We start from the raw sequence: 23437 nt of genomic DNA on the forward strand, positions 1-23437 counted from the left end.
AAGGTTTTTTATTTGATTGGTCATACATGTGAAAATGTTTTGTATTTGAGACATTGAGATGGAACATACTTGGGATGTAGAAGTAAAATTATTTTTTGTTAATTCAATATTTTGTGCATATGTGAGAAAAGGTTTTGTATTTGAGTCGTTCAGATGGAAGGTGAAGTAAATAATATTTAAAACACAACAAACAGACGAAATGTTGCTGTTATAAAACCGAAGTGATGAAATGGAAACCAAGGTATAAAATGGAGTTTGATAGTGAGGAAAAGGCATATGATTTTTACAATGCATATGGTGGTCGAATTGGTTTTAGCATCCGGAAGGAGTATGGCAATATAGTTAATGGAAGAATTACATCGAGGGCGTTTATTTGTAGCGAGGAAGGTGTGAAGGGGACTGACAAACGGGATGTATTTAGAAAGACTCCCCGGGCTGAAACACTAACCAATTGCGGTGCATGAATGGTTATTATATATGACAAGACAGAGGCAAAGTACGTAGTTTCTAAATTTGTAGAAAGTCACAACCATTCATTCATAATTGCAGAATACAGCCACATGATGCCGTCCCAGCGACGAATTTCCTCAGTCCAGGCCATTGATGTTGAGTTGGCTTTGGATTTAGGAGTTTCGGTTTGTAATGCATATGAGTTGATGGGAAGGCAGTCTGGTGGCAAAGAATCAGTTGGATACTTGAAAATGGATCTTAAAAATTATCTAAGGACGCAAAGACAAAATGAACTTCTTTATGGAGAGGCGGCATGGCTTGTGGATTATTTTGAGATGCGTGGTTGTGAAGATCCTTCGTTCTTCTATTCCTTGCAACTGGATACTGAGCAAATGAATACGAACATATTCTGGTCAGATTGTAAAATGATTATTGATTATGGCCAGTTTGGAGATGTTATCAGTTTCGACACAACGTACAAAGTGGTACACGGCAACAGACCATTTGCAATTTTCTTGGGTATGAATCATCACCAGGAGACTGCTATGTTTGGAGCAGCCTTAATGTATGATGAGATAGTGGATTCGTTTGTCTGGTTATTTGAAATGTTCTTGAAAGCGATGGGTGGAAAAGCGCCAAAGACAATTATTACAGATCAAGACGCTGCAATGGCGAAGGCATTAAAGCAGGTGAATAACTATCATGCATCTCCATTCTTGTATTGTGTCATGCTGAAACAATTGTATTATTTCAGTCGGTTGTATTTTTTTGGATTTGCATGTTTGCAACACGGGTATTAAGTTAATTAATCGTGCAGGTCATGCCGGTGACGAAACATCATTTATATGTTTGGCACTTAATGAATAATGCGCAAAAGAACCTACTGTTTCTGTTTAAATGCGTTGAAGGAATAAAGAAGGTTATCTCAAAATTAATGTTCCAAATTGAGGAGGAGGATGATTTTATCAGGGAATGGGATTTAATGATTGCAGAGTATGGTGTTGCTGGTAATAAGTGGCTTTCCACTTTGTTAGATTTGAGACATAAATGGGCCCTGGCATTTGTCAAACACGATTGGTCTGCAGGAATGAGTAGCATGCAATTGAGTAAAAGCTTTAATGGTCAATTGAAGTATTACCTTTCCAGACAACTTATTCTACCAGAATTCTTCACACACTTTGACAGATTGTTGTCCGACAAGCGGTACAAGGAGTATGAAGCCGAGTATGGCTTGGTGGAGAGGCAACCGGAACTAAAAACAAAGTGCCACATATTACGTCAAGCGGGGAAGGTTTACACCAAGGCAATATTTCAGCTTTTCCAGGAGGAGTTTTTAGCTGCTCTTGCGAGTCAGGCTGTTATTAGTTGCACTAACTTGGATAACAATGGACACCGTGTTTATAAAGTTGCTGGTGAGGACGGGGTGCGACATCGTGTGAGCTGGACATTTGAAAATGAATTGTCATGCTCATGTTGTAAATTTGAAATAGAGGGATTTTGTGCAGGCACAGTCTGAAAATCCTTAAAGACTGCATATTTGTGAATAAGTTGTCTTCGCGATATATAATAAAAAGGTGGACTAGAAATGCTAGAGATGACAGGTTGGAGGAAATTGTTTCCACTGACGTGAATCCGGATCCTCAACTTGAGATTAGGCGACGGCATAGGTAGCTTTGCCGTATACTGACTGAAATATCTTCCATTGCATCGCACGACCTCGAAGGATATAATGATCTATTAGAAAAAACATTAGACTGGAAAAGAACAGTACAAATAACCTGTGGTTGTAGGTTTGCAGAGAAAATTGCAAAGGGTAATGGAAAAAAAAAGGGTGAAAAGCAATAGTGGAACAGTTCCCATGTCCATGAAAGTTAAAGATACCTCTAAAGGACGATTTAAGAGGCTGAAACCAGCCATAGAGTTAAATAGTGGGAAAAGGAGGAAGTTAACGAAAGCAACAGGCCACGTATACGTTACTATCGCACATACTGATATTTCATTGTTTAACTATTTGAACATGCGAACAAAATAAATTCAAGTTCATAACATTATATCCTTCGTCATAAAACACTCGTGAGTGGAAGAAACTAACATTTTGTTTGTTTTAGATATCAAATGAAACCGTTGTTTTGGGGGACGCCGGTGGTAGCGATAGTCCGTTAACCTCGTCCTACGTGTTAGTGAATGTGAGTATTATTCCAAGTATATTATATATAAGCAGTTACTATTCATTCATGATTGTTGGTTAACATGTTGATGATGTTGAAAAGTGCATTGACAGTGTTTATATGAAATATTTTAGGGTGCAGAAATTCTTGTCGAATTTCTCAATGAAGAATCTTATGTAACACCACCAGCTGTATTCCACAACAGACAGCTTAATATTTGTGAACTATGTACTTCATCAACTAACCATGTAAGTACTTTGACTAATTAAGATGCATTATTTTCTTTGTTTTTCTAAAATGGACAAAATTTTGTTTACATCTAAACAATATATTACAAAGGTCACATGGGACATATCCCACACCAAACTCTGCCCAGACTAGGCAACATCAGAAAAAGTCACACTAAAACCTAATGCAAAACACTGATGTAGATCAGTTGGAATATTATCCATTTTCCGTTGACCTGCAGCAATAAAATCCCCAAAACTCTTGATCGAAAACTGTATGTGGGAGAAAAAATTGACATCATTTTACCATCACACCAAGGATGAAGAAAAATGTTGATGTCAATTCCTTTTTCCAATAACATACTTATAGTTGATCTTCATGGAGTCCCCCTAATGGCAACTATACTCTTCCATATAGAAGAATCTGAAACCTTTGGCATGACTTGCCAAAAGGATGTATTTCTTAGGTAACATGAACAATGTTTATACCTAACCACCGAAATCCTATCTTTGGACAGTAAATAATCCGAAGCTAATACACAGTTTTCAGGTAAATCAATATCCAAACCTGTTGTCACCCCCAAACCACCTTCTTCTGTAGAAGCAGCAAGCTTTATCCGTTTTAAATTTCTTGTATCTACATAATATCTTCATCATGCCCCAAAATGAAGTTCATATGCTCATAATCATGTATAAAATTCCCTGCCGCATCCTGAATGACAGTGATATTGGTTCTAGCCGTATGCTCTTTAATTTACTGATACAAAAACCTTCTGCACCTGTCCTGGTCCTTCATCCATCTAATTCTTGTCTTGTGAGACAGAAGAATTGCTTCATTAGGGCTAGCACATTCAAATTGCTGTCTAATATCCTACTCGTCAATGAAAACATCATTCATAAGATTCTCGGCTAACCTCAATTGCACTTACTCAAGAGACTTCCTAATACCAATAACCTAAAATAAAACAGACTCAAACTTTACAAAAATTCCAAATTTTTATAGCCCTTTTAACCAATGTAAAATAGTACAGTAGCTTCTGGATTGGATTCCCACCCATGACTATAAATCAGAGATTATGCTGCGAACTACTGCCTGTGTATTCTAAACCAAGAAAAATCCGAAAGGCTTTGGACCTTCACCAATGTGCAAAGGAATGTTCAGTTTAAGTCCCCTATGATCTGAAATGAATGTTATGGAGTAAGAATAATATGTGAACTTGGAAATACATTATCCCAATCCTAGTTCATAAGACCTTGATCCAGCGTTGCATAAACTCTCGTCTAATTAAACCTTTTAGTACCCTAAGTAAATTATCCATGATCCACTGGAATATCAGATAAACAAAGCTGATCAATGGTGTGGTTAAAATCATGTAGCAGTGAATTATGGGGGTTGCCTAAGGCCTCCGTTCATCTTAATATGTATTGTCAACAATATAAATTTCAGGCTGATATTGGCGATCCAGCCATGCTGTCATCTGAACTGTACAGTATGCCCTCTTCATATGATGAATCAAGTGCTCATCGTTTGGGAGGTGATGAGGTAATCATTTATTCCTTCTCCATTAATGTTTTTGTCATTGTTCTCATTATAAATGTGGTGACAGAAAACTGTATACAAAAATTATTTGGATTACATTTGTTGTCATCGTGGTTAATTGTAGAAACATGGGCAAGCACATGTGACGCCAACATCTGGAATGGCAACGTTGGGGATGAATCATCCAATTCAACATCGACTCTTTCAATATTGAGAAGAAACTTGTGATGCAATTGACTTATCATTGATTGTGTGTATCCTTGTAATCTTTTGGACATCTTGTACAAAGTTTATGGCCTACTTCGGCTGCCCTTGTTACCTTTAGCTGTAATGTAATTGACATTGTATTCATTGTGTGCATGCTTGTAACATGTTCCACATGTTGAGTATCACCGTATTTTGTAAATCCACTGTTCGAACATTACAAAATGTATGTCTTATTTTGGGTTCATCCATGTTTGGAAGCAAGAAAGACATAAGAGAATCACTGTCAAATTGGATAGACTGTTTGTTCAGAAATATAAATGTAACCCAAGCTACTTAAAGTAGAAAAAAACAAGTAACAATGGAACACTGAGACTAACAATGGACTTTTGGCTTAGGCGTTGGCAAATGTTGACCCTTTGTTCTGGGTTCGAGTATCAGTATGAATGAGTGGCAATGTCGAAAAAGAGGTATTGTAAAATACCTTGTTTTTCATGTAAGTAGGTTTTTTTGAGGGACTGTTGGACAACAATAAAGTAATATGTACAAAACATTCCTACATTGTTTTACCTACATGAATCAAATACATCAATCAATATAATATGCAAATATAATCCCAACATAATAATAAATATGTAGTGGGGGTAGTTGAATATTAATTCATGGATTAGAAATATTAATGTAACTCAAGCTACTGAAAGCTTAAAAAATTTACCAATCAAACATTAAGACTAACAATGGGCTCTTGGCTTAGGTGTTGGCAAATGTTGACCCTTTGTCCTGGGTTCGAGTTCTGTATAATAAGAGATATTCTAAAATACCTTATTTTTCATCTTTTTTTAAAAAAATTGCCCTAACTACAAAACATTACAAGGTAGGATAAAAATAAAGTAATATGCAGAAAACGTTCCTACATTGTTTTACCTACATGGATGAAACACATGTTGAATCATTTATGTCGTCAATTGTAAGTGGACAATAGCACATTATTGTACAAAAATTCACTCCAATTGTAACACTTACCATTGGGGTGAAAATCACCTCCAGTGAAATAGTGTGCCATTTACTCCATTTTGAAATGAGTGGTCCAGAAATGGCCATGTTACCCATATTTGAGACACATAGTAGGAAGATGTTGGGATACATAGTAAGAAAATGTCGGGATGCACCTTACAAAAATGTTGGGTGCACTTTTACTTACAAAAATGGAGAAAATGGATTACTGTGTAACTGGAGGTGATCCTAGTCCCTCACCGTTGCACAAGTTTCACCATGTTACTTGAAGGAAAAAAAATGAACCAATCAAACATCCACAAACGTACGTACATAACACCTCAAGAAATTCGTACATTAAATCGTAATAAATACGTATAGAAAATCCCAATATCAATTGTACATAAAATCACAACATATACGTACATAAAATGAATATAATATGTAAATAGAATCTCAACAGAATAATAAATGTGTAGGGTAGTTGAATATTAATTGAACTATGGATTAGAATCACAAATGCCTTCAACAACCACTCCCACCCACAACACCACCACTTCTGCTATAAATATATGTCATGAGGCTTGGATAGAAGCACCCACAAGAAAATGTCTTCCTCTAGGCCAACCAATGGTGCGCTACCAAACCATAGAAGACGTACAGCTAGCTCCAATTACCCAACCTTTAGTCCCATGTCTCTACGTCAAGCACCCTCTGTTGCAGATCCTCCCCCTACCCTGTAAAACCTTATTATGCGCATGGATAATTTCGGGAATGACCTGACTCGCCTGTGGAGTATGGTGAAGAGGGTGGATCGGCACATTAAGAGGGTTGAAGTGCTGTGGAATGAAGAATTTGACGACCAGGTCATGGAAGTTCTGAACTCCTCTGACGCCACAAACGACGATGGACTATGAGGAAGGACGGCTGTTTTGGAGGCGGTTGGTTGTGAAGGACCCCGTACTGATGTGCGGAAGTTTGGTGTGAAGTAGTATTAGGAAGGTTCTCTGTTTTGCTGTGTTGGGTTTGGACCTTCTATGTATGTATATATGATGGTGTTTTTTTGTATGTTTTTTTTTTTTTTTTATTGTGTAATAATTATGTGTATGATGTATGATATGAAATGATATATGAAGCCATATATATGCAGTGTGAACATTAGTATATGAAGCGATTAATATGAAGCCATATATATGTATAAATTCACGTTACTATATATATGCATGGGGGCAGTGTGAAAAAAAATGATGAATAAGAATAATATTAGACAAGTGATGAGGAAAAAGGAAAGAAAAATTCAAATATGTATGATGTAATAAATTTTGACTAAACTACCATAAATGGGGTGTTAAATGCTGACAATTTGGTTTATAAATTGATAGGAAATGGGTGTCAATTCACAGTCACTCCAAAATCTCTATCATTAAAGCCGTCATAATTGTAGGGAAAGAGGTATTCTAAATTACCTCTTTTTTTGTTTTTATTTGTTATGTTTTTTTGTACAAAACATTACAAGGTAAGACAAAAATAAACTAATGTGTATAGAACATTACTACATTGTTTCACTTACATGGATCAAAAAAATGAATCATCTAAAAAGAGGTATTCTAAAATATCGGCCTCCTCTGTGTTGAATTTTTTTGGTAAATGAAAGGTAAGGATATAAGTTCATACATATAAGTTCATAAACCTCTACAACCTATATCAATTCAAAAGAATATGTCCAAAATTATAATCGTCAAGAAAGTCATATAAATTGAAATATAAAATAAAGGCTATATATTTAGGATATGAGACAAACAAACTACTTCATTCTGCTTGAACTTATACATATGTATTGTACACAACATCCCAATAGTTACCTGACAAAATTTAAGAAATACGTACATAAATTCTCAGCTACTACTAACATAAAATCAATTTAATTTGTATTATCAATCCCAAGAATTGGGGTAGTTGAATATTTATGCACGGATTGGCTTATAAACATAAATCGGTTCAACCACCAGTCCCACCCACAGTGGTACGAGTTGTGCTATAAATATACAAAGTACTGAGTAGTGTTTCAAGCACCCACGAACATCATGTCTTCGTCTAGGTCAAGCAGCAATGGTGCACTACCAAACCACAGACCAAGCAGACCGAAGCCTAATTACCCCATTTTCAGTCCTTTCTCTGTTCGTCAAGTACCCATTGGTCCAGATCCTCCACCTACGTTGCAAGACCTGATCATGCGAATTGACAATTATGGGACTGACCTCACTCGCCTCTGGAGGTTGGTGATGAGGGTGGAACGGCGCCTGATAAGACTTGAAGAGCAGTGGAACGCTGACTCTGACGACGACATGGTTGTCGAAGTTCTAAACTCTTCTGATGCCACAAGTGACGATGGAACTTGAGGAACAATGAAGGATTTCGGATGACCCTTTCTGCGTGGTTGTAAAGGAATGTTTTGGAGGGGGTGGGTGTCCTTTTGTATGTGCGGAGGTTAGGTGTGACGCAGTTTTTGGAAGGTTCGCAACCAGTGTTGCTGGGTTGGGTTTGGACCTTGTATGTCTGTTTATATTATGGTGTTTTCTTTTGTGTGTAAGAAATATATGTGTATGATGTGTGATGTTGAATGAAATATGAAGCTATATATATTTAAAAGTTCACGTAAAAATATATATATATGCATGGGGGTAGTGTTCAGAAAATTGAAGGCAAATAAGCATATTTTGTCATCCAAGAGGAAAAAGGAAACAAAAATGACACTACCATAAATGCCTTAAATTGTGAGGAAACTACCATAACTGGGGAGTGAAATGGCGACTACTGCCGACTTAAATGGATCGAAAATGGGTGTCAATTCGTAGTGACACCAAATCCATGCCCATTAGGGTACACCAGTTGAGAAGGACATTTGACAATTTATTGAAGTATGAATTAGGATGACTACTAATTAGGTCATCTTTTGTGGATTGACAGAAATTAGGTCCGGCTCTTTATTTGGACTATTAATTACTATGAACTATGATAAGCAATATATATAATTCATAAACAATATATATCCTTACATTATTTTTTTTTTTGTGTTTGGTAAATTAAAGGCAATAATACAAGTTCATTATCAAACTTCTATAATTCATATCAATGAATATCAGTATCTGTGAAATTATGTATTTCAAATTTAGATTGAAATTATTAATTGATATATAATTAAGACTATATATTTATGATATGAGACCAAGAAGGCAGCTATATAAATCAGCCTCAGAATATATATTATGCATTACATCCCAATAAATACGTACTTTAATACATATAATTCGTAGTAAGTATCCCAACATAATTCCAGGCCAAATCCCTTGAAGGTAACCAACATACATTTGCAACATATACAGATCCGTCTGAAATTATAACTACAGACATATAGTAGTTTGCTTAATACATCATAATTCCCAACAACCCCAACAACATTTCAGTTTCTTTTGGATGTACGACTCCTTGGCGGTGGAATTTCAAAGTCATCGTCTCCGGAGTCAGAAAAATCTGACAAATCGGAATCCGATTTTAGCTCCGGGTCAATCATTATGTTTTCAACCTCTGCATCCGGATCCTCACATGTGTTCATCGCTTTTGTTAGTTTCTTCACCTTACGCCATCTGACATTTAATTGACGGATCTCATGTTTAAGTTGGACAATGACAGATTCCATAACTGCGACATTCGACTCTTACATTTCAAGATGCCGTGCTCTAGGAATGGTCACCCCGAGTCGTCTGCACTCTTCCACAATCAAGTCCTTGCACCCACCAAGTCGTTATACCTGATACGTTGTTGTTGAGGTTGAACTGGTTGATTAACGTCTACTGCTTCGACTTGAGAGTTTGCCGTGGACCCAAGCTCGTGCATGTGCCATCGATGAACTGCTTCAACGGCCTCTGCATGGCTATGGTAAGGATAATACTTGCCATTAGGAAACCCTCGCGTCTGTGCTATCGCTTTGGCCCGGTCCGTATATATCCTTACTTTTCGACCTACAAAAACAACGTAATATCGACGTCCAACCATTGATGTGGACAAACTTGGTGTATCGGTTTCGTTAGATTGGCCCTAGGGTACAATATATATACCACCCACTTACAATATATATAGCAGTTGACAAACCATTTACTTCTTTACTGTGTTGGTCACGTTAGGTTTATTAAACTAATTAATAATTCCAAGGATATACTTTCACTTATTTCATACATATAGCAATATATATGCATTGAATTATAGATATGCGGAGTTTGGTAGGTTTGGAACTTTATGATTAGGTGTGGGTCATTCAGAACATAATGAACTCTTAATCCTTTCAACAACTCTTCCTTCTTTATTATGTATAGCAGCAGTGAATTTTGGATATGCAGACTTTTGTACGTTTCCATTGATTGATTACCTCTGCTGAACTCTTAATTTATTCAATTCTTAATCCCTTTCAACTACTGTCACTTCTTTAATTCCTACACTTACCACAATATATAGCAGTTAATATTGTATATGCACTTTTCATTATTACGACGTACTTTGACTTCTTTATTAGAATAATTGCCCATATATATATATATATAGCAGTGCATATTAAAAAAACAATATTATATGAAGCGGTATGTAAAAACCTATTTCAATAGGTGTCTTATTAATAAGGAATCACCGAGTAGTTTGACTTCTTCAGAGGTCATGCAGTAGCAGTTAATTTTGTATACGCCGATTCATGAAGGTATGAAACGTTGTTTACAAATTTATTTAAGTAGGTGTCATATTAAAACATACCCACCCACAATTAATATTCAAAATCGCAAACTTTTGCGTGTACAGAGCAGTGATCCAATGGATAAAGAAACGCAATATTGGATTGACGATGTCATTCGTAGAGTTGATGCTTTATGCTTCAACCATTTGAAGGACAAGCATGAGTGGTTAGTTCTTATTTTTCAGTACCCATGCATGACAGAATATATATTTCAATAAAGGTTTGGACTGAAATTTACATTCATGTTAAAGGGAAATGGAACAACTTGGAAATGCACCGTGGACGACGCTGACATGGGAAGGTTATGGTGTAGTAGAGCATGTACTTCGAAGTGATGGGCCAAAATATATAATCAGAGATAGGTGTATATACATACAACATAGCTTTCAATGCAGGAATTATGATGCAAGGTTTATAAGAGGAGTGGTACATGTCACAAGATTCTACTATTTATATATTTATCAATCAAAGTTCTGTACAAGAATATCGTGCCAACTTTAATTAAGACTATATCACAGGTGGATTGGATTGTCTTCAACAAACGTAGAGGCTTGGCATTCCTGCCTCGAAATGGGTCTGAGTTGTTATATGCCATGTGCATTGCATTACTCTTTTGTGATGATGATGACAAGGAGGCCGGAATTCAGTTATTAACTTTGTTATGGTGAAATGAGCATCTGCGGGCAGCATTAAAGAGGGCCCAGAAAAAAATTCTTACATTAATTCAGAAACAAGACTGTGGGAATGCTAGATTCTTTGAATATGTTCCTCAATGTTGTCCGTAAGGGAACCACATTAACTGGCAATGCTGGATTTTGAACGAGGATGTCACAATTTGCCATCGTTGTTGGTGTGATTTAAATGTTATGTTATTGCAAGGAAAACTTTCAACAAATTACATTGAAGGCTTATTTTAAATGTGATGTTATGTACGTAATTTTTGGGATGTTTTGTACGTCAACATTGTACTTTTATATACTTAATTATTGGGGTTTAATGTACAAATAATATGTGACTTAATGTAGGTAAATGTTGGATTGTTACATACGAATTATGTTCACAATTTATAATCGGTATTTGTTTCCTAAATATTTTATTGGATAATATTAGAGTAACATTTTTGAAATTCAAAATTTGAAAAATTGACCGTTTCTGTACTTTGATTGGAATTAGTATTTGTAGAGTCCTATAAATCATGACTTCCCAAATTTACTTCATATGAATTACGGTTATATTCCTCTCCTCTTTGGAGATGGACTCCTATGCTTTGTAAACCAGCAGGTGTTGTTTAAAATCCCGTAACTGAAAATCATCAATGACCACCTACACCAACAGTCGTGGGAATCGCAGATCACTCTGGCCATCTAATGTACAGAATATAGTAAGGGTTTCCTTCTGTTCATTGATTAAAGATATCATTGTATTCAAATAATTTTTACTTCCTCCATGATGACATTAGATTTTCCTCATTTTTTTTTAAGAAGGTTTAGTGAACCCGTATTTAATGTATTTATTTCCCTTTATTCAGGTTGCATTTGCATCAGGCACGGGGCCAATCAACTTACCTGACATAAGGTATATGAATACACTTTGTTGGTGTTAAGAGACGGTAGATGTAAAAATTACAGAAAAACAAAATGCCAACAAAGGAAAGTTATATTATGTATGTTCAAAACCACAACATGAACATTGCGGATTCTGGGAATAGTGCCATCCTATTTCTTCTACCAGATTTGGTCAATCTTCAACTTCATTTGCAAGTCAACCACAACACTTACTAACTGACCAGTTAATGGGAGATCACATTAATTTGGTGGATGAAGTTGAGGAACTTAAATATGAAACTGGAGACCTTGCTTCAACTGTGAGAGTCATCCAAGCAAGTAATGCATTGGTTAAGCTGCTGGCAATGTCAACCCTACTTATGACTATCTTATGCTTTGTGTTAACTGTATCTATTTTACTTCGTACGTAAGTTTCAGTTGTAAGGTCTGATCCCTCTTTGTGGTTATGGACCAATTTTTGTCTTATGTTTCTTTAAACACTGCAAACTTCATGTCCGTATTGCAATGGTAAGGTGTTTTTGTAGTGATGAGAAAGTTGGGATTGACTGTAGCAAATTTTTGGACTTTTAACACAAAATTATTGAGATATAAATTAGGAAAATATTGGGATTTATAATAGAAAATTGTTACGATTTATTATAGGAAAATGTTACGATTTACAATAGGAAAATATTAACATATTAATTAGGAAAATATTGGGAATAATTTTAGGAAAATTTGGGATTCATTCAAGAAAATGTTCTGATGTTCACACCAAAATTTTGGGATACAAAATAGAAAATTATTGTAAATTTACACAATAAAATGTTGGGATGTCATATAGGAAAAAGTTGGGATTTTAAGTAGGAAAATTTTGGAATTTGAGAAGGAAATTGTTGGGATTTAAGGTAGAAAATTTGGGATTTAAAATACCAAAATATTAGGATTTGAATATCGGAAAATGTTGGGATTTTAAGTAAGAAAATGATGGGATTTAGAGCATCTCCAACACTAAAATATACACCACCACATATACACCGGCACATTTGTTTTGTAATTTATGTTCATCTCTAGCACTTTGTTAGAGTGATATTAAATGCATGTTTAGCGGCATACATTCCATTCACGTGTCTATTAAAGGTGAAGTAAGAATGATATAAGTCATGACATGAAATTTGTTTGAAAATTTTACACCAGCTAAACTTTGTTTTTTGAATGTTACTATTATAGTTATTATACGACATGCATATTGTATATATTTCAATAAATTTCTAACATATAAATGTGATGGACCGAAACTGTAGGTCATTGTTAAACTAACAATTTCCACCATTCCAGCAAACAAGTGACTTATTTCCGAAACATCAAATAACTCACATATGTCAATATAACTGTCCAAACATATCGTGCATCTGTCCCATATTAGTAGTCCAATATCTCATGTGTACCTTTTCCTAATTAGTTGTCCACCTTGATAACTGAAACCAAATATTCCAATCATTTACCATAATTGGCACATGCATATTTCCACAAATACATAAAATATAATACTTCACAACAATTGCCAAATGACAGAAATTTCAAATGATCCAATCCATTCATTACCTAGGCTAACCTACCAAACTAGGAACCATATACAAAGTTCATGCATCCAACTCAAAATTGTATCCTTGTTTTGGAAATTATCTTTTCGAAATAGTACCACAAAATTAGAGGAACTGGACATGGATTAAGTCAAATACATCAACATTGCTTACTGAATTTGGGATTTAAAGTTGGAAATTGTTGGTATTTAAAATAGCAAAATTTCGGATTTAACCCAGAAAAATATTGCGATTTGAAATACCAAAATGTTAGGATTTCTTGCACCAAAATATTGGGATTTAAATTATTAAAATGTTGGGATTTAAATTAGAAAAATATTGGGATTTGAATTACCAAATTGTTGGAATTTAAAGTAGTAAGATATTGAGATTTACAATAGCAAAATGTTGGGATTTATAGTAGCAAAATGTTGGGATTTAAAGTAGAAAAATATGGGATTTAAAGTAGTAAATTGTTGGGTTTGAAATTACGAAAATGTTGGGATTTAACGCATCTCCAACAGTATGTTCAATAACCCTTTTATGTAAAATATACACCCACATATGATTTCTCATTTATTTTCATCTCCAGCAAATAAGTGAGTTATGTCCAAGAAAATGTTGGGATTTAACGCATCTCTCTTAAGATACATGGCCACATTTAACCAATGTGTAAGACGCCACATTTAACCAATGTGTAAGACGGTTGTTTATTTTACAGAGCCCTTTAACACAGTCAGAAACTACCATATTTTCTCTCTCACTATTAAACTAACAAATTCCACCTTTCCAGAAAATAAGTGAGTTATTTCCGAAACTTCACATAATTCACATATGTCTAACTGTACCCTCAAGTCGTGCATCTGTCCCATATTAGTAGTGCAGTATCTCATTTTTAGTTGTTCCTACTTGTCCACGTTGAGAAGTGAAACCAAATAATCCAATCGTTTACCATAATTGGTAAATGCATATTTGTAACATTCAACAATTAACAAAAATTTCAAATAATCCAATCCATTCATTACCTATGCTAACCTACCAAACTAGGAACCAGATACAGAGTTCGTTCATGCATACAACCCAAAAAAATTGTATCTTTCTTTTGGGAATTATCTTTTTGAAACAGTAGCACAAATTAGAGGAACTGGACATGGATAAAGTCAAATACATCAACATTGCTTCCTGAATTTTTTAACAACTGTTGCTTTTACTCATACATCATTCTATCCCGAATGTCTAAAACCCTCAATACTCTATTTTCTTCCTTATTTTAGGTACACATTGCCTTCCCAATTCCCTCTCTTTGCTGCACCTGTTTTTCCTCGCCAGTCTCCTTTCCCAACATGTATAAAACCTTCACCTCAACCGTTGATCTTCCATCGACAGTACCTGCAAAAATGTTTTATCCATTTCCCTGTCAACCTTAGCTTGTACAAATCATGAACTAGTATCATAATTACAACAACCTAATTTGGATTGGGAAAATCAAGTCAGGGGTAAGGTACTTCATACTTCACCGCCATTCCACAGGGACATCATTATAATCATACATAACATATGGAAGTGAACAAGTTTGATTCCCCCATTACAAAACCTGAGACAACAATTGCGATGTGATTTAGATCAATATTTTCCAAACATGCGAACATCATTATAATCATGCATCAATCATGTAACTAACAGGTATAGACCCACCACTAATTTATGTAAAATAGATCATCTATTTCTATGCTTATTTTGCATAATGATTTTCCGCACCCCTTTCATGCTTCAAACAGTACAAATACGGAATATACTTGCTACTACATTTTTTCCTTTTTCACCATTTATCTGTTCAGTTCTCTGGTTGCTTATGTGTAGCTTGTAGTTCAATTTAATTGTCGTAAAAAAAAAAATTATTAGTGCATTTTTTGTCAAATATTAAATCAGCAAATCGTAACATAATTAGACCAACTCATTTTGGATTGTCAAAACAAAAAAAGGGTAAAGTCACATATTCTACTCTACCATCTACATACAAGTACTTCCATTATGGATGAAAGACCAAAAATTGCATTACTGACACTTTCACTTCTATCCCTACTGGTGATGGATCATGAATTAAGTCAACAACATGGACAATTAAGATTGAAGAATTGCTAGAGATACACGAAGTACCTGCAAGCCTTACGCACTTCATCAGGGTGAAGGTGATCAGATAATAGCGTACAAATGTTGATGGTATCCCTCCAATTTCGAAACTTGAATGATACAGAGTCTTTCCAATTGATTAATCACAGCCATAGAAATGTTGTAAATATTACACCAGTAGAGCAAAATAGGAGTGACAGTACACCTGATCAATTCGAATTTACCTGCATACACCACAACTACATTATTTTTAAAGGTTTGGGAAACCGTTGCTGTGACGACCTTGGTTTTTAAGCCAATGTGTCCTGTGATGAACCGAAGATTGACCCGATAACGGATCCGATATGCGGAAGCGAAAACAGAAAATAAGACTCTAAGAAGTCAAAATGACCTTCCATGAGGTCGTGGAACTTAATGAGAACTGACGCGGAAGCAAAAGACCAAAAATATGACAAATAAGCCCCCAGGGGCAAAATAGTCATTTATGAAAACTGCGGACTCTGGTGCCACCGAGCACACCACTAGAAGGAAAACGAAAAACTAATCAAGATGGACTCAATAATCACTTGATTCGGAGTCCGGATGAAGAAAATATGAAACTCCAAAGTTTCATAAAAATCACATTTTTGGGTTTAAAATCAATGCAGCAAGGGTACTTTGCAAGGGGTAAAATGGTCTTTTATGACAAAACTGAATGTAACTGAGCATACCGTTAGATAGACTAGGAAAAATTAAAGAATTTAGACTCAAGAATCACTTGATTCGGAGTCCGGACGAAGAAGATATGAAACGTCAAAGGTTCATAAAAACCAACTTTTGGGTTTAAAATCAGTGTGGCAAGGGTACTTTACAAGGGGTAAATTGGTCTTTTAAGATATAATTTGATGCAATCGTGCATACCGTTATATAGACCAGAAAAAATTAATAAACTTAGACTCAAAAATCACTTGATTTGGAGTCGAGACGAAGAAGATATGAAGCCTCAAAGTTTCAAAAAAAACAACTTTCTGGGTTCAAATCTGGGCAGGACCTGCACAGATTTTTGGACTTCAAATGTGGTTTTGAGGGCTTAAATCACATTTTTTGGCAAAAAATTGTGAACAAACCCCCCCCCCCCCCCCCACCCCCCCTAAAATCATGTTTTCTACATGAGCATGTCAAGAGAAGATTTTATTTTACAAGTGAAATACCCGAAATGCCCCTTAGATCAGCACTATTTCCGGAAAAACCTGGAACGACCAGATTTTCCAGATCTGCGAGTTGTTTTCGGCATCAAGATGATTTTTTTTTTTTTTTTTTTTTTTTTTTGTAAAAGCATGAAGAAGAAACCCCCCTTAAAATCACGTTTTCTACCCCGATCGCGGTCGAAAATGAAAAATAAACACTATGAAGTACCCAGAATGCCCCTAGATCAGAAAAGGGCAAGAAGTTAAAAAAAAGCTGCTATAGCATAACAAAAAAACCAAACTTTGCATGGGATTTTCGGTACCAAGACGATATTTTCTGGAAAAACACGAAGAAGAAACCCCCCCTAAAATCATGTTTTCTAAGTGACCATATCAAGAACGGAATTTATTTCCTGAAGGAAAACCCCAAAGTGCCCTATAATCATATTATGCAACAAAACTTTAAAATGAGTTCATAGGAAGCTCAAAACACAAACGATAAGGTTTTGCCCGAAAATAACCATGCACACAAACGTAACTTACCTATTTAGATGCACTATAATGGTCCATGGCTTAAAAATATAGCCGATGCAAAATCCAACCCCCCAACGGGCAAAAAGGCAAAAATGAACGTGGAATGAAAAAATGGAATCCAAAAATATAAAATGGAGTCAAATGACCGTTTGGCCCTTGGCCACACTTCATACAAGATTAATAAGACCCTATAAAAGAATGAAAATGGAATTCCCACACCCGATACAACCGTGGTGAAGCAATGACTTGAGATTTTTCAAGGTTTTCATAATATTTCATGAAGTTAAAAAGTTGTATAGAATACAATACACATGTCATTGGCCTCCGGCCTTATCTCATACATGTCAAATACGTTGAAAGGAGTGCACTTATATACACATTACATACATGGAATCAAAGAATACAAATTTTACATATAAGTCTACAAAATGACATTTCATGCTAACATTTGCATGAAATGGAAACTTGAAAGCTACACGACATCTAAGGAATGCTAGGCTTCATGAACCAAGTCTTCGTACCTGAAATATGCCCCAGTATTGTAGGGGTGAGTAACATAAAGCTATTCGTAGGAGATGAGCATACATCAACCTAACATTTTACAAACTTATCATCTTAAGGTGAAACATGTTAAAGGGGCTCATGCCACCTAACGTCTATGTCCAAGTGAGACTCGGGGAGTATCCTAAGCTACCTTAGAGTCTAAGCAACAAGAATCATGATATACATACGTGTATGAAATGAATCATGGTTGGGATACTCAAAGAACACGATAAGAAGAATGCTTGAGCATAGATTAACATGAATTGCATTTTCAATACAATTGAACTAGGTCTAGAGTATTCCATACAACATGACAAAAGCATATTTGAATACAAGTTAACAAGAATCACATTATCTATGCAATTCAACAACAAAAGAGCATGTTATGCAATACAACAAGGTTGAAGTTCTCAAAGCCATCAACTTAGAATCTAAAGTACAAAATAACAGTAGTGGTTCATGCCACCTAACGTCTATGTTATAAATGAATCAATAGGATCAATCATAAGCTTTATTAGAACGTCAAAACACGATTTTCAATATCGATGCAATTTAACCAACATTGGAACTTCCAGTACCATACATAAAGCACAATTTCGCAAAGTTAACATCCTGTAACTTAAAATGGAACGACAAATAAGAAATAAGAAGTTACAACATCATCTAGTTATCAACTTGAAAATGAAATGCGAAATCAAACAAAGTGGATACTCGGACGTCACGCCGGATCAGACCGACAACATAGTTACTTTAGGGTTACTAGCCCATGGGTAACCTCCCTATGTGCGCACTAGACTATATATAGAAGGACTATCCCCCGTACTAGAACCACGTCCTAGCCATAGTCAAAAAACGACATCCCCAAGTTTCCAAAATCAACAAGTTGTGCAACAACGCATATATCAACAGGAATATGCAAGATAATCAACTATCTACCAAGCACAACTAAATTTGGAAACCTATACAATGCCTGCTCTAAATCCACAACTAATATGATATGATGAATGTCGAATCTTCAGTGTGTGATTCGTTACACGCTATGCATGAAAGATGTTAAACACAAAGTGTGCAAATCATTACACAATGCAACAATATATTCAATAAGGAAAATATATTCTCATGAATACAAACATAGCAACTATGTTATCCAATATTCAAAACATAACCAAATGAATATACAACAAGTCTAAGTCCATGATTTGAATATAGAAACCACTTCTAAAACACAACTTGATCATGGAGCAAATTGATAGAATTTAAATAGACAAACACAATTAAATTCTACAGATTCCGATTCAATTCCAATTAACCTCAATTTAACACATGTTAAAGGACATGACAAGGTCATCACTTATATCCATTCTAAAACTCAATTAGGTTGTTAGAACAACAAAGTAGAACTTTAATTAAATCATGCTAATTTAAATCCCAAGGTTCTAAAACAACTTCAAATAGTCCCAAATTAATATATACTAGTAAACAAGTCATGGCCAATACAAATATCAAGTTAAAACCTTAATTAAGCTAATGGGACCACAAAATAGATTTTAATTAATTCCTTCAATTAAAATCTCTTGATTTTCAAACTTAACCAAATGCTCTCAAATTAACCTATGTTGGAAAACATGCCAAGAACTAATGTAATATCACATTACAAGTTTATTTCATTCAATTTAAGACCATGTGAATTAAACTTTCACTAAAGTTAAATATAAATTAAAAGTTGCAATTCTCATGCAATTAATCCCAATTTAATATATATGAACAACTATGCCTAAGCTTAATTTTCTAGCATGCCACAATACAATTCCAAGTTGTATATCACCATGAGGATTAAATCTTAAACATGGAATTTAATTAAATAAAAGGTTTCAAAACCTAACTGAATATTCTAAATAAATATATGTGAAGCTATATGGCATGTAAATCAAGAATATCAAGTCGGAATTCAAATAGAGTGAATAGTGCACTCGGGGTAAATTAATTAATAATTACTAACTTTCAAAACACCTTCAAACACTTTAAAATTCAACTATGTTGGAGAGCATGCTAAGGCCTAATTTAATATGCTAACACATATTGATTTTAAGCTAGTTAAGGCCATGTGAATTAATCTTTCACCTAAGATAAATATTAAATAAAATCTTTAATACTTATTCAAATGTTCCAATTTTAATACACGACAATGACCATATCAAGGGGCAATATAAAATCATGCTACATGTTTAAACCAAGTCATGAGCAACCGGGAAAATTAGATCCCGTACAAGAAAAATAAATAATAAAATCTCTAGATTTTCATTTAATCATGCAAACAAGTAGAATAAGCATCACAAGCATGCTATATAACAAGAATTTAAACCTAGAACATCCCCTACCTCAATTTGAGATGGAAATCTCAAAAGCCATCAAAATGGAACGGCTCCGAATCTGACGAAACTACCAGGTTTTGTCCGGGACAACGCTGTGAACATAACCCCCATCAAAGCCCCATCAAAATTATAACTTGACCTCAAAACCAAACTCAAGAAATGGTCAAAACTGAATTCTAATAAGGGGAAAAGGTAGAGCACGGCGAGGGGAACAACAAATGTTAAGGCCGAAGACTTTCCATCAAGGAAAAGTGAACCAAAAGAGGAGAGAGAAGATGGCAGCACCCCTTGGGCTGCCATCGGAGCTCCAGGTCGTGCATGAAGAGGGGAGAAGATGAAAAATTAAATATCTCACCCCCCTTTTATAGAAATCTCAAAAAGTGCCCCGAATGGGCCCCGTCGGGTTCGAAAAAGTAAAATTTGAGCAGACGCTCTCAAATGGGAAAACTTTGTGAATGAAAAAGATTCAAAATGATAAAATATGAACAACGGAAGAAATAGTGTCAAAAACCGAGTCCCGAGTAGAAAGTTATGCCCAAAACAAGTTTGGCACCGGGGCCAGAAACCCTGAAATTGGAAAACATTGACCAGGAGGAAATTCCAAGAGTACACAACTCGAAAAAATGTGAAAATGAATCCTGTATGAGGATCCAGGCTCAAAAGAAGATAGTTTGCAATAACTTTCATTAATTGCACAATGGCCCCTCAAAAAAGTGAAAACTGCACTTATGGCCCAGAATGAAAATATCTTCCTAAAATATTTTCTTAAAAACCCCTGAAATAAAATATCTTCAAAAGATATTTACGAAAACACCCCAATAAAAGAAAATAATTTCAAAGAACTTTGCATTCATGCCCCTATGGACACCGGGAGCAACCAGAGTACTTTCTTGCAAAAGTAAAGATACGTATTTCGAGAAAACCACTCAAGATGAAGGCAAGTCAAGTCAAAAACCAACTCTGAGCATGAGAAGTGAGGTTGTGCCAAAAACTGACAAACGGAGATAAGACAGAATAGGGAAAAGGACGAAATAGCGCATAGTGTCGAAAAAAGAAAAATGTGAAAATGACTCGATCCTCAAAGGAAGTTGTCAATCCGCGGAAAAGATTCTTAGGAACCAATTCCAAGCACTTGAGATGACACTAAGCGACACGAAACAGAGCTCAGAAAAGAAAATTAAACGAAAAAAATTCATTCGTAAAATTTCAGTAAAAAGGAAAGGAAGGCAAATGACCGGGTCGTTACAACAAAATCTTTGGAGATGTGAATAGCAATTCTATAGTCATCAGACATGAAGCAGTATTATACAAAGCCTTAACACAAGGAAGCTTGTCCAACCAACTCTCATTAAGATGCATTTTTAAATTTATGTTCGCGAGCTTGTACAAGTCATCTTGTTTTGCATTCCTAGGATCGTTGAGTAGATCCAAGATGAACTGTGAACGTAGGGGCATAGGCTCTTCCTGTATCATATAAAAAATATACAACAGTATGTTATGTAGTTTACACATTACGATGCATGGAATAAAGTTCAAATAAATCACCCAACTTATATGAAAGGTAGTTGATAATTCATTGCCATTCCACAACTCCATGTATCTCATCACGAACAATCCACAAGCATTTCTAACATCCAATGAATAAATTACATATATATTTAGTGACTTATAGAATAGTAAAATATGAAAATTTTTATCACAATTTTCATTCAATAATTATATTTAAATTTAAACTATACATACCCATCATTCTGAATTGGTATTTTCTTTGCAATCTTTGTTTTGTATGATGGCCAATTTTCCCCTAATGCAATCTCAACGAACTCCTTCTGTCATACATAACATGATCCCATTTATGATTCTATTCAATATGATGTTTCAAAAAGCATGTGTTGATTACTAATGCCAGTAGAAGACATAGATTAAAAAAATAGAATGCGTAAGCATAGAGTTGTACCACGTAGTCGGCATATATATTGTATCTATATGGTCGGCCCAATGAACATAGGTAATCAACTGACTTATTCAGTCGGTTGACAATGAGCGAGAACCAGTGACTCTCGACAAGTGCAGGGAAAAAATACTATGTCACAGTGAATCAAGATGAAGTAAGGACATAAAAAGACAGCACATACAACCGAGTGAAATAAAATTAATAAGAAAAAATGAAACAAACCAAATCACACTTCTTCAGCACGTCTACATTGATTTTCGCATACTTTATGTAATTTTCCCACACTTCTTCTAAGGCTGGCCACCACTCCTTAACCTTTTTCAAATTCACCAACTATTTTGCCACAAGGAACTGCACGGCTGTAGTTGGGAAGTAGTACTTCGTCATACGATCTCCTTGTTGTTTGTTCAAAACATTTGCCCAGAAGAGTATGACCTAAAATAAGTCAACACTTATATTCACTACGTATATTAATAACAATAAATATTAATTACAAAAAACATGCGATTATAATCACTCACGAAGTTAGACACCCAATTCGGGTCAAACAATTGAGCTATCTCCCTCCTTGAAAGTGCCCCACCATACATTTCTACCAATACCTCCCTGCACAGATTAATTAAAAATAAAATATTCATTCCATTGCAACATTATATTAATTCAAAATAAATGAAGATGGACATATCATGACACATATACAAGTGCAAAGGATTTTAACAAGTGTGTGTTGCAATTACTCTTCATCATGCTCACGCGATACCGCATAACTCAACAACTTCTTCTGCTTCACGCCCAATTTAATCTTCTTACCTCCCTTGTACACAAATGGAGAGAAGTAATATTTGTTAGCTTTTTTGTCCTCTTACTTCATCTCAGTTTTGCCAGGACTTCATCCTCTCCTATGTCCGTAACATTCATGGGATTTTGAGGCCCTGCAACATTTATGTCTGCCTGACTACTGGAAGCTACAACTGCTGCTACACTTAAGTCCTGCTCTATACCCATGGAGACAACCGTATCGCCCTCTTCCCTTTGTTGGTCATTCATTTTAGGGTTAGTGGTAGGAGTAAGGTGGCCTGCATCTCTCTCAAACACATCCCCATCAATTGATTCCCCCTCACCACCTGTTTTCTTACTTCGTCTCAGTTTTGCCAGGACTTCATCCTCTCCTATGTCCGTAACATTCATGGGATTTTGAGGCCCTGCAACATTTATGTCTGCCTGACTACTGGAAGCTGCAACTGCTGCTGCA

At 35.4% G+C, this 23437-nt stretch overlaps 1 protein-coding gene across 1 annotated transcript; it reads left to right on the top strand.

The window, feature by feature from the left end:
• Nucleotides 1-248: 248 nt before the first annotated feature.
• LOC132270587 (protein FAR1-RELATED SEQUENCE 5-like) lies at nucleotides 249-4599 on the top strand. The gene is made up of 7 exons (XM_059771766.1): nucleotides 249-456; nucleotides 550-1139; nucleotides 1268-1885; nucleotides 2559-2636; nucleotides 2753-2866; nucleotides 4293-4388; nucleotides 4510-4599. The coding sequence occupies exons 1-7, from the start codon at nucleotides 249-251 to the stop codon at nucleotides 4597-4599; spliced, it is 1794 nt and encodes a 597-aa protein (XP_059627749.1).
• Nucleotides 4600-23437: the final 18838 nt, after the last annotated feature.

This window comes from Cornus florida, unplaced genomic scaffold (assembly GCF_030987335.1).
Source record: "Cornus florida cultivar Cherokee Brave unplaced genomic scaffold, ASM3098733v1 CherokeeBrave_3.0.0_Hap2_Chr08, whole genome shotgun sequence".
NCBI classification, from domain to species: Eukaryota; Viridiplantae; Streptophyta; class Magnoliopsida; order Cornales; family Cornaceae; genus Cornus; species Cornus florida.